This window comes from Lethenteron reissneri, chromosome 28 (genome assembly GCF_015708825.2).
Source record: "Lethenteron reissneri isolate LAM-NWPU_2019-01 chromosome 28, ASM1570882v1, whole genome shotgun sequence".
NCBI lineage: Eukaryota > Metazoa > Chordata > Hyperoartia > Petromyzontiformes > Petromyzontidae > Lethenteron > Lethenteron reissneri.
Window position 1 is genome coordinate 10,069,464 of NC_083806.1, and position 13,201 is coordinate 10,082,664.

The 13,201-nt window shown below is 47.7% G+C and overlaps 1 protein-coding gene across 2 annotated transcripts in view; it reads left to right on the forward strand.

Moving 5' to 3' along the window:
* Positions 1–13,201, forward strand: part of LOC133348939 (small G protein signaling modulator 1-like) — a 165,433-nt gene that overhangs the window by 127,700 nt on the left and 24,532 nt on the right. For both annotated transcript variants that reach the window (XM_061562082.1, XM_061562083.1), the window contains exons 13-16: positions 8,451–8,655; positions 10,776–10,840; positions 12,236–12,381; positions 12,958–13,086. In XM_061562082.1, coding sequence (XP_061418066.1) covers positions 8,451–8,655; positions 10,776–10,840; positions 12,236–12,381; positions 12,958–13,086 — 545 coding nt within the window. The remainder of the gene's footprint in view (positions 1–8,450; positions 8,656–10,775; positions 10,841–12,235; positions 12,382–12,957; positions 13,087–13,201) is intronic.

The window sequence follows — 13,201 nt, forward strand, 5'->3', positions numbered from 1 at the left end:
ATAACAGTGAATGGAGTATTATTATGGAATTTTCTTACATTTTCTCAGAGTCGCCGATAAACATATGTATATTTAAGAGTGAATTCAATGCTATTCTGAAATAGCCTCAGAGTGTCTGATGATCAAAAAATATAAACAAGAGCCTGTTTCTTTTTGGAGGACAGCTGATAACCGAGACAGACATTGACATCGTCTCCTTTCCCAAGGGGAAAGAAAGACCCTGCTACGATACCATTTGGTGTTAGACATCCAGGGCAGCCTTAGGTGTCACGTGTCTACTGGGCAGCAGCTGCCGGCTCTTAGAGGGTAAGGGAAAGGCATGGACGAGTTCTGGTGGCATCAACAGTGTTGGCCATTGTACATCTTTGATTGTTGAGACGCAATGTGGTGTCCTTATGAAGGTAATTTCCCCCCACACAGTGCCCCCCCCCCCCCCGTCTGTTTCAGCCAACCAAGGTTGCTGTGGTCCTCAATTCTCTTTACCCGTTGGTACATTTCCAAACAAACCCCTAAAAGTCGGTTACATCAAGCCTGCAGTCGTTTTGAAAGTCTGTGCAACTTGCCGCTCGGAATGTGGGCAAAGAGCGGCCGCGCGAGGGAGAGACTTTCTCGATGTCTTGCGTCTTGCTCCTCCGTACGAAGCGTGTGCCAACACGCTGCCCCGCTCCCCCGCTCCCCCCCCACCACCCCGTGCCACCCCACTCCCCACCTGCCTGTCGCCTTTCAAATCATCGTCTCACTTTTCCCAAAATTCCTTTCCAAGCTGGGATAGGGATCTTGCGATCGCTGCTCGTCGACAGGGCAGGGTAGTCCGGCGGGTGGCGGCGACGTGGGGGTGACCGCGTTTCCGTAAGAGGGTGACAAGCAACGACCACTGCCACCGACCCCCCCCCCCACCCACCACCTTCTGAGATCAACTGCCACTCCAAGTTGACAAACGACACAGCAGCCAACGAGGCCCAAATGTGATCTGAAAAAGCTGTTCTTGTTTCAATGCGCGTGATAGTTTAAGGGGAAGAACGTCAACTCGTTAATGCGCCGCACGGCACTCGCTCTCACTCTCGTGGGGGGAAAGGGAGAGAGAGAGAGAGACAACGACTTGGTAGGCGCGAGGAACCACAGGCTAAGCGGGAAGGCAGCCGCGCGGTGAGCCATTGCCCACAATTGCCCAAGTTCTGCGGCCCTCTCTATATTGAGGAGTTATCGGCCAAAAATACAGCACGTGCAACGTTGCTGCAAAGGTCTTTCATTCTTTCTAGATTTGAAGCTTTCGTGACTGCAAGGATTCATATTCTTGGGTTTTTTCGGTAAAGTCACGTAGGTAAAAAATTAAAATTAATAAAAGTAAAATAAAATAATAATATTTAAATTTTTCTTTTATTTTACTTTTGTTAATTTTAATTTTTTACCTACGTGACTTTACCGAAAAAACCCAAGCATATAAGTCTTTCATTCTCCTAAAACGAAAAAGGTGTTTGCTAATGAACACTGTCAAAGAGCCCTGTGGGTGCGTTATAGGGTTGTGCCGTGTGTTGCTTGGTATGATGCCTGACGTTTCAACTCGCAAAGAAGCTGCCAGCACGCGGAGTGAAGCTTCGGGTCGTCGCGCCGAATAACGCGCGGTTACAGCCCCAAAACACATCAGCTTTATGTGGCACAACCGCGAAAATCTACGCAGCAATGTCAAATCCTTATTTGAGACGTTAGTTGCACATACGCAATGGACGTGAGTATTCCGCATGCGTGCCCTTTTGCGTGCAGCGCTCAATATTTTCAATATTTGATCTGCAACTTTTATTTTTATTTCGACAAGTGTAACTTGAGCAGAAACGATCACCATGCTCATTATTCATGCAATTGTAAATCTCTCCCCCCCCCCCGTCCTCATTTTAAAGTTCTCATCGACGTGCTCCTGAACGCCAACAACGAGCGGCAGCACAGTTGGACTCATGCTCTCTCTTAGTCACGATTATGCCCCCCCCCCGCCCCCCCCAATATTGTATCAAATTTCAATTTAAAGCTTTCGTGACTGCAGGGATTCATCTTCTTGCTTCTTTCGGTAAAGTCACGTAGAATGGAAATAATAAAATAATAAAAAGAAAACATAATAAAATAATTCTCACGACGTTTCGGCCACAACGCAAGCAGCCGTCCTCAGGTGGAGTAGGCAGACCTGCTCTGCTTGCGTTGTGGCCGAAACGTCGTGAGAATCAGGTGGAGAGCAGGTCTGCCTTCTCGACAGACCTGCTCTCCACCTGAGGACGGCTGCTTGCGTTGTGGCCGAAACGTCGTGAGAATTATTTTATTATGTTTTATTTTTATTAGTTTATTATTTCCGTTCTACGTGACTTTACCGAAAGAACCAAGAAGAATATTGTATCAATTAACCTATCCGACGGCGTTCTCTCCCACGGCTAGGCACCGACACCCTAATGCGTGTCTAACGTAGGCCCGACAACTTTTAAATAGGTCTGACACTCGTCAGATGTATTTTTTTTAGCACACATCAGTATTTACTCACGACATCCCCGCTTAGCCTTAGCAGGCAACCCGCCTTGCTTGTCGCCGCAGCGGCAGAAGGGCCAGAAGCCGCATTGGCGCAAGGGGGTGACCGCAAATGCGAACGCCGTTGCGCAGGAGCACGCTTATCTGGGCCTCGTGCTTGCGAAGACGCTCCTGCCATCGTTGGCATGATTATAGTGGGGAGCTCATTGTTGACACGGCCTTGGGGTGGCGGGGGGCCCTCAGAGAATGGGGGCGCGTGGTGGGGTCGACGTGGTGGGTGGTGCTTGCCTCTCTCTTCCTGTTTCCGCTGCCCTGTCTGGCGTGGTGGCCGTCTGCTCCATCCCTAACCCAGCTGTGTTGGGCTTTTTTTTCTGTCGGCACTGGCTTTCGGTTACACATGACAACGAAGGTTGATTGTTGGGGCTCACCGTGGAAGACACAAGGCTCGGCCGCCTGGGTAGGCGGCGCTCTTGGCCCTGCGTTTTATCCACTCTAATGTCGCTTTTTATTTCGCATTTGTAAAACAACAACATTATTATTTCTTTGCAAGTATTTACAGAGTGCACCCAAAACCACGTTATGCGGCTCTGAAAATTCCCGGTGGTGGATTATTGTTTTTTTGGATCGAACGTCGAATCTGTGAAAGCGTGGCAATGTGACAAACGCTTTTTTTGCACATCATTAGCATCGCTTGCAACTCGTACGGGTGTTGGGTACAATTATGGACGTACACTTCTCTCTTGTGGCGCCGTCGTTATCCACACTTGACGCACAATTTTGGCAAAAGGGGTCTGCGTCTGCAGTCTAGTGCGACCGTGTACACACGTGTACTCGATGCGCACATGGCCATGGGTTTGCATGCACATGCGGCCTTGGTTTTGGGTGCACCCTACAAATATGTGACCAGTACCCTGGGACAATTTATACGAGTCAATGCTACATATATATATAAACAAAAATGAGCTTGACCTCACATCCCAATGATGTACGGGTAAGTTAGGGTGTCAGAGCACCAACTATTAGTAAATTGCTATTGCAGTCCACACAGAATCAATTTGTTAAAAGTTCCAAGGAGGTATCATTGGCATTGCTTGGGGATTGGCAAGCCTCTCTGCATTTGCCAGCACCCTTAGTGCTTTACAACAAAATAATAGCCACAGCTCCAGGTTACATTTTGTACGGCACATAATCTGGAATAAATTATATAGGGCCCACAAATTGGACAGTGTGGAGCTGGAGATGCAATCTCCATTTTTACCCCGACGGTAAAAAAAATAGGCTTTACGGTTACATAGCTGCTGGGGAGGAGATTCGTGTGGGATGTACCTCTTTGTGCTGTAGAGGATTCTGTAATTAATTCACTGAGCCCCCAATGCCGTGGGCATTGCTGAAGCCCTGATGCTGGCATTTCCTCTGAGTGATAGATGTCAATAATCACATGGTGATGGACGATAAAACCTGAACCGACAGAAAAGAAACCCATTTTTTGGGAGCACATGCTTTTCCCCTGTAATTCTTCACCGAGTTGACCCAACCCTATCTCTCCCCCTTCCTAAAATTCCAAGTGAAATGAATGAGAGCAAAAAAATTATAAATTTACACCTCCCTCTAACCTCTGACCTTTGAACTGTGGGATATCGGCCGCCCCTGGGCCTACTTTTCTTCAGCAGGCACTTGAGCCACGGGAAAGATCACTAACGGATGCTTTCTTTTGTTCATAATTACAGTAGTATATTTAACATCCACTTTCTCACAAGCCAGTTGGACTAGCTGATTACGTCGCTTTGCGTTTCTAGGCTGCACAGTGCCATGGATCTTGTCGGTAGACCTACACGAGCGTCAGAACTTCAGAAAGCAATGGGACATTTCAATTCGGCTGCCGTTGCGGGTGTGTAATCTTTCCAAAAAATATACGCACAATCTACGTGAAAGTAATGCTGGGAAAGGAAATTTAGACTCGGCCTCTGTTGGTTTTCTTGTTTTAACACCCAGCATATAGTTGCGTATATTTTTTGCCAACGCAAGGGCATGCTCGCACGGTAAGCGACACCACGCTTTGTCTTTAGAGGGCCAAACTTTTCAAATATCAAACAGCTCCGAGAGGAGTTCTCGTGTACGGCACCGCAGCCGAAACGTATCAGTCTCTGCGCGCGTATTTTTTGGGGGTGAATTTGACATTGTACGGAGCATCGCACAGGAGAACCGAATGAAACAAAATGCGACGCTTGAACTTCAAAGCGCTGTTTTCAATATTTTCAAAGTTTGACCCCTAAAGTGTTAAATAATGTATCGGGCACATCTTTGTATATTTAAATATAGTGCGGGGGCCTTCTATACATATTTATTATAATTTGTTTTATTTATTCTTAGGTTCGGTTAAGAGAGTTGTCACAGGCTGAAGAATTAAGGTGAAGAGCATTGGCTCAGAGTTAAACAAAACAACTGCTTGGCTGTTCTATTAATGGACTTGATCTGACGTTGCTTCGCCAATCCTCTCTCTCTCTTTTGCCCCCTCCTGGGGGACTTTTGCCTACAGCTCTTAATCAAGACGCCACACTTTACACATCTTTTTTTTCTTCCGCTATTTGTTTGTTTATTGTTGTTGTTGTTGTTCGTATTCTAATTGTGGAATGCAGTTTGCGTTGAACGTTAAGGAAAACTTGTTATAATTTTTTTTCTCATAATAATCGATCGTTTGGTTTAATAGAATGTGATTTTTTTTTTTTACATTTGTGTCTCTCAGACGTTCTTGATGTTTGTTTGTGGCGTTGAACACGGTTTGTTTTTCTAATATTACGCAGGAATGGCTGCGTTGTAGTGATAAATATTTTCTAACTGTAGTTGTTTTGTTTTTAAGTTGGCATTTCAAGCCCAATTGATTTTATTTTTACCAAATTATTATCATCTGGTGAAAGCTAATGTTTTTCTCATCATAAAAGTTCCAATTACCTTTCAAACTAACGCATCAGCTAAGTTAAGCCAACTATTTTCGCACAGACAAAAACAAAGCGGTTTCCATCACAGCAAAACAATTGGATATTTTGCGGTACGCTTAAGAAAAAAAATTGGTGTCAGTAATGAAACTTGAAAGAATCGAGTCACTGCAAGCTGGAGTTACGTGTACTGTGTCCAGAAACCTCAACAAAATCGTCAAAAACACTGCCTTCAAAAGCAGGGCCATTGTGCTAAATGTCCTCTATTCTAAAAAAAATCCTTTTTGCGGCAGTTTCTTTGCCGAATGTGTTGAGTTTATATTTAAATGTGTGCACCACTGCCAATGCGGTGTCACCAAATAATGTTGCAGATGACCAAATAGACTAATCTCGACTCTTCTGTTGTACGAGCTGTACAGATCAGCTTCGATGTTTGCATGATACATTCCATATCTGTAGGGCAGTTGTCCCGGAGAGCTTCAGATAAACTCTTTAGAATGCACGTGGTTCGTCAGCCGCCGATGGTGTGTTTGCAGGATGCGGAATAGATATGTAAACTGCACGGAATCCAGTTCAGAAGCAAGCGACGCCCAACAGACCAAACACGTCCACGCGTAGATTTCTTTATATTATTTATATTATTGCGCGCTCATGAAAGAGACACTTAACCTTGCGAAACAGATTCCGAAGCCGGAAAGAACCCCAGTATTCTCTGTCTTTTAAAGTTAATTACCATTGAATTGTGATTACTAAACGGATCTCGGTTTGTCTCTTATTGACGCCCTCACCCATCAAGTCAGTGGCAGCAATTTCCCTTTGGACAGACAAGCACGCTGCGGGTATAGATTATTCCCTGTTTATGCGCCCGGTGAGAGACACTTTGCTCATGCGCTGGTCCCATTCAGGGTAATTTCTAGAGGCCATCTGGAAATGGTGCTGTTGTAAGCCCCCTGGAGCCGAGCCATTGCTCAGAATTTACCAAATGATTTATGAACACCTGGGTAAAAACGATTGGACATTTTCCTGCAAATTATCCTTTTCGTTTAGGCAGACAGCCGCTGTTTGCCACAGACCATTTTTTGAGATTGTTAGTTTTTTTATATGGAATTAAAGTGCGCCGTCATTAATGCGACGTAAATGTAGACAGGTTTCTCTCACTTTACGCGGCGGTAGTAGATGCGTTCCAAAATAATTGGCGCACAAAGCGAAACCGCACGAGACGGCTGCCTTGCCGAGTAGCGCCAATAGTACGCACACAGCACACACACAGCACATACAGCACACACACAGTACACACACACAGTACACACACACACAGTACACACACGCATCACACACACAGTACACACACACAGTACACACATCACACACACAGCACATACAGCACACACACAGTACACACACACAGCACACACACAGCACATACAGCACACACACAGTACACACACACAGTACACACACACATCACACACACACAGTACACACACACACAGTACACACATACACAGTACACACACACATCACACACACAGTACACAGACACATCACACACACAGTACACACACACATCACACACAGTACACACACAATGTTGTCCCATGTCCGGCCACATATGAGTGAATCCAAACCGCACTGAGCAAATTCTGGGCAGAAATAGGTTTTGCCGCATATATACAGGGTGCTTTAAAAAATGTTAACACTTATATGGGACTGTCGTTTTCAAAATAACGGATACTACACTCTAACGTGATAACAAAAGTATGTTAATAGCTTCAAAAAGTCAAAGAATCTCCACTTGTTCGCCATCGTTGTCAACGCGTGGCCTGGAATCTTCTCCAGGTGGTCTCCAGAGCCCGGAAGCATATTTCTCGTGGTATTGTTGCAAATTCTCAGAAGTGTTCACATTGTTTTGAAGCACCCTGTATTTGCGGACATTCCGCACAAAGCGAACCTGCGTAAAGCGAGGGAAACCCGCGAAGTGAAATTATATCTCAATTTTAATTCATAAAGTAAGTTGCAACGTCGCATTGAACAAAACACAAGAAAAAAAAAATCTACGAACTGTTTTTGCGGCATGCAAGGGGCTGTCTGTGAAAGAGGTGTGCCTCCTGTACCCTGGTATGAGGCTGCATACCACGGACAAAGTGCACGGAGCGGACGCTGCGTGGTCCGTCCGCACCATTTCATGACCAGCAGGGTGTTCTAATCAACGGTGTCTCCTCTCAAATTTCACTGCGAGTTAATGCGTCATCTTCTCTGGCTCCGTCCTCCCATAGCGAGTCTATTATTAACATTTAAAATAAACGTCAGGCTCCCTGCGTTCTCCTGCGATGTAAATACATCTAAGTAGACCTTGCAGTTATCTTTTTTTTATTTCGCACAAATTATACAGAATCAGAATATTTATTTATACTGGAGGAATCCGATGAGCTATGAAGCTCATCTTTTTTTTTTATTTCACACAAATTATACAGAATCAGAATATTTATTTATACTGGAGGAATCCGATGAGCTATGAAGCTCTTTTTCACAGATGTCCAGTAGTGGCGGGTAAGAACGTTACAACAACAGCTACAAAAACACGATAGTCGTGCAAAGTACAAGAAAGGTAAACAAATCACCCAAAAATATACAAATAAAACTAAACCATCTCCATTCCACCACGAAAAGCCCACTGAGGTATTAACCTGTTTGTCAAAAGCAACCTGGACACAGATGGGAGTTAAAACAGAAATTAAAGCGCAGTAGCGCCAGCTTACAGTGACTCGCAAAGCCCAAGAAAATTCCACGACAAGTCCAAAAATCGATCTCAATTTCGCTTTGTAATATATATTCCCATTCATTATTTCCTTAATTTATTTGACGCGTGTCCACGATTTTCCAGACGCCACTCACTATTCGGCCAATCTTGAGAAGCTCCGCTGGGACGGCGGGTGAGGAATGACGGTCGACTGGCGGTCGTTGTTGTTGTTTGTTTGTTTGTTGTTATTCTCCCCGTGGCTTTGGGCTCAGTCTCGCAGGACCTGCTGGAAGGGCAGGCCTCGAACGTGGCCCTCGGCAGCCCCGGCCAGTGCCCGCCGCCGCCGCTCTGGCAGTCGGGCGAGGCGAGCCCGATGAGACCCTACGCTCCGGTGCCTGGCGCTCCCTCGCCCGGCTCGCCCTCTCTGCCGCCCGACGCGGTGCCCACCGCCTACCCCACGCACATCGCCGCCGAGAGGTACGCGGAGCCACCACCACCCCCCCCCCCCTGCTGCCCCCTGCTGCCCCCCGCTGCCCCCCTCCGCAGGGCATCCGCGAGGTACTTTGGCAGGAGAACGCACGGCGTTCTTCAACTGAACCTTATGGTGGTACCCCGAGGTTACCAGCTCAACCCGGCTCTCGCGGAATGTCCGTGATGCGGTAATTTTTAGTCTGTTGATGGTCGGCGATGCGGCAATCGACTCATCTCGACGAGCTGTACACGATGCACGAATCAAAGTTGACATTTTCGATAACGGATTTTTAAATGCTGATGTTTGGCGTTTCGACATTGCGGAGTGACACCGATTTCGGATTTATTGTTACCGCAGTCGCGGAGTGAAGCACACCCCTGGAACAAAAATAGCGTCCCAAAAATAAAATATTTAATTGCCTCGACCAATTAGTATGATTTGGTTACCCCGGTGTACCGCCGCCGTAAGGATGAACTGGCAACGCCGGTGGTAGCGGTGGCGTAGCCGTCGAGCGGTTTGAGTTTCTTCTCTTCCTTCAATGAGTCGGATTGTGCACGGACATTGTACGTCGCTGATGCGCTCACGTGCGTTCGATTTCGCATGTGGACGCTTTAATAAATTGTTGTACGAGCAATTCGACGATTTGCCTTCACCCGCGCTCAGTGTTCCTGGAACTGTCTCGTAAGTGCGCACATATTTTCACAAATGTCGATTTAAACGCCGCATGTACGCCTGCTCGCCTTTTTACAATGTACTTACATCCCCCAGTCACTGTGTGTTTTTGTTGCTTTTAGATTTGAAGCTTTCGTGACTGCAAGGATTCATACTCTTAGGTTTTTTCGGTAAAGTCACGTTGGCAAAAAATAAATAATAATAATAATAAATAATAGAAGAAATTATATAAATAAAATAATAAATCACGACGTTTCGGAGGCAACACAAGCTTCCGTCTTCAGGTGAAACCGTCACAGCACGATTGCTGTATCAAGTCTTGAAGCTTGTGTTGCCTCCGAAACGTCGTGATTTATTATTTTATTTCTATTATTTAGAATTTTTATTATTTATTTATTTTACCTACGTGACTTTACCGAAAAAACCCAAGAGTTTGTTGCTTTTGTTGGATAAATTATGTTTCGCGCTGGCAATTGGGGTGTGTGTGTTGATGGTGAGGGCGTTCATCACAGCAGTGGATAGAGCACGACGATGACGACGTTGAGTGTTTATGTCCCTTAACACTTTTCTGCTGCCATTAAGCGCACGCTCATTTAGATGCAGTTCAAGGGGTGTGTGTCGTGTGGTTTTCTCAAGCACCCTTCTACTGCTGCTACGTGTAAAGAGGACATTCATAAAACTCTGATCAATTGTCTGGGCAATGCCAGTGCTGCACCTCGGGTTGCACATGAGTTGTCCCGGTATGTTCACTGTTGAGGCAGCTGCTGTCCAGGGAAATCTGTAAACTATCACCGGGACATAAAGCAAATAAAGAAACCAAGGTGTTCTTTTTTCGTTTTTCTTAGCAATAATAAAAAGATACCACTCACATGTAGTTCTCCCTTGTTCTGATATTCTTCTTCTTCCCACGATAGGCACCTTTCTTTTTGTACCTCGGAGGTGGCAACGCTATTTTAAGCCGCTGGTTCACACAGCAGAGCAGACGGCGTACGTGCGTGCGTCCCTGGTATGTACGTACGTTGAACTTCTTTCGCACCATGCGTGGCCAACCGTGCAAATCGGCGGTGCGGGGGAAGGACAACAAACGAAGCACAAACAGCAGTTCTAAAGAAGTGAGTTTTCAATCGAGATGGTTTTAAAGTGCACAGCTCCCGGTGGCTTCCTAATATCGGAAGGAAGAGCGTTCCAGACGGCCGCAGAAGCGCGTCGCGATGCGATCACCGCCGTCTTGGTTCGATGGCCGAGCCAAAATTCCGCTGCTGCTGCTGCTGCGAAGATGACGACCGGAGTTCGCGTGACCTGATGGTTCATGTTCCTTGACGAGATCAGTGAGACAAACGCGCGCGTGCGTGCGTTTAGTTATTCCGATTGCTTGTTCTCTCCAGAAGCGTGCGTGTGCTGATTGTGTGCCATGTCCTCTGGTGTGCTCTCTCTCTGCCCCCGCGTGCTCAAGGACTCCACTCAAGAGCCTCTGCGACAACATGAGGAGACAAATCCTGTCCCGCGCCTTCTTCGGCTGTGAGTGCCCAAACCGGAAACCGCGTGGCCACCAGATCGGTCGACTCGCCATCGGAAGGCTTTGGGATTGACTCTTGGGGAGGCGGGCGGGTTGATCAAAGTCAGTATCACTTCGTGGGTAGGCAATATCGTTATGCCGAGCCTCTGGAGAGACTTGCTCCACCCGGATTGCGGAGTTTCCACCACTGGCTTAAGGCCACCGATGTAGGTTCATACCGCTGCACTCTCATTTGAGCAGGGAGACAACAAATCCCCTCCTACTCCCCGTGTAGCCTTAACAGACTGTTGGGGCAAGTGCAGTTAGCGAGCAGTGGCAATGTTTTTTTTTACAAATCGCACTAGGTACTAATTTGAGGCTGAGTCGCCCTAGGGGAGGCCCCAACATCGGTTCAGATAATCGTCACTGGTGTTTGGCCGTGAGCGGGAATCGAACCCGGGTCGCCGGGTTTGCGACACAGTGTGCTAACCACTTCTACACCACTCCTCCCCTCATTTGAGCCGGGAGGCACCGAGAGAGAGAGAGAGAGACACACACACACACGCGCACGCGAGCGTGTGTGTGTGTGTCTCACCCAGAGTGAGAGACACACACACACACGTACGCGCGCGTGAGCGTGTGGCCGGGTGGCTCATGGATCAACGCACCAAGCCAACCCAACTGAGATCTTGAGATCGAGTTGCAGCTGCACGTCATTGAATCGAGTTATCAAGTTTAGCGAGCTCTTGATCCCGTCCCGGCTCACTTATGACTCGACGAAGAAAAACATTCTACGTGTTTTGGTACTAAATTTTGGCTTATTGGAGGGCACGTAAAAAGGTGTGTCCTTAGCGTGGGTAATATTCTATCGAGATGAATTCAGAAGTCGTTCCATGATGACACGTCGTATCATGAAATAGCGATGCCGAGAGCGCAATTTGAAAGAAAAAAAAATTTGGAAACAAATGGTGAGGGGAGTACGAGGTGGACGAGTGACTCAGGTCGGCGATTCGCACTCGGAGCGCTGACCCCTCGCCGCCAAACTCCTGGGTTCGAATCTGGGTTTCAGTCAAAGCGAAGCAATACGTGCGAGCACGTACGCCTGTGGGTGTGGGAAACAGTGGCTCGGAAGCCAACGTCAGTGGGAAGTGTGATCAGAACTTGTCCTGGGCATCCTGCAATTAAACGAGTGCCTGGTGTAAAAATCTGCGGTTTGGCATGCATGTAACTTCTTTCGCACCGTACGTGCCGATCGGAGGTGCGGGAAAATCGCGGGCGCGGCCGGTTGTGTGGCTCTGGCCACACGACCCCTTTGTGCGCCGTGCCGGCCTTCGTAGGTGCTCGCTGTCAGTACTTGCGCCAGCGGTCGATCGCCTACACGGGAGTTGTGTGCCGCCGTGCGTGTTGCGGTTTGCCAGGGCTCGCCTACTGCAGACATCTGAGCACGGTGCGCACGCACCTGTCCGCGCTCGTGAACACCGACATCGTGCCGGCGGATCGGCCATGCGACGCCAGCGGCGGCCTCACCCAGCAGCTCTGGGCTGCCATGGAGGCCGGCACGGAGGTATAAACTGCAGCACCAACGGCACACCATCAACCACAATGCCACCCGCACCGCCAAACGCACCCACAACCGCACCCACCAACTGCACCACGAACTGCACGTTGAGAAAGTAAGCTAAATTAAATTTCGATTTCAAGCTTTCGTGACTGCAGGGATTCATCTTCTTGGTTCTTTCGGTAAAGTCACGTAGAAGGGAAGTTTTATTTTTATTATTTTATTACTTCCCTTCTACGTGACTTTACCGAAAGAATGAAGAGGATGTAAGCTAAATTGTGATCTTAAAAGTCTTTGCAACGTCAAAATCACCAGACGAGGCTTTGCATCAATTTAAGTCGATCAATTTGTTTAACCTTCTGACCCACTCCTACTGGACACCTGTGAAATAGAGCTTCATAGCTCATCGGATTCCTCCTCCAGTCTAAATAAATAGTCTTATCAAGTTGTACAGCAGAGTCGAGCTCCCCGTTCTCCGCTTTTCTTCAAGCAGCGGTGGAAATTCCATGTTCCTATGGCGCCGCGGCACGAGCGTCTCTCTCTCTTGTAACAACCGCTGTCGTGCGAACGCGATTCGCTCAGGAGGTGAGCGAGACGGAGATGGTGAGGCTGGTGTACTACGGCGGAGTGGATCCCTCCGTCCGGCACCACGTGTGGCCATACCTTCTTGGCCACTACCAGCTGGGCATGACGGCAAGCGAGAAGCAGCAGGTGAGGCTCGGGCCCCGCTTAGATCGACCGAGATCGATCCCGGCGGGGCCTCTCTCTCTCTCTGTGTGGTGGAGCTTTGTCCACAGAAACCCGCCCCAGTTTCACGAATTCATCA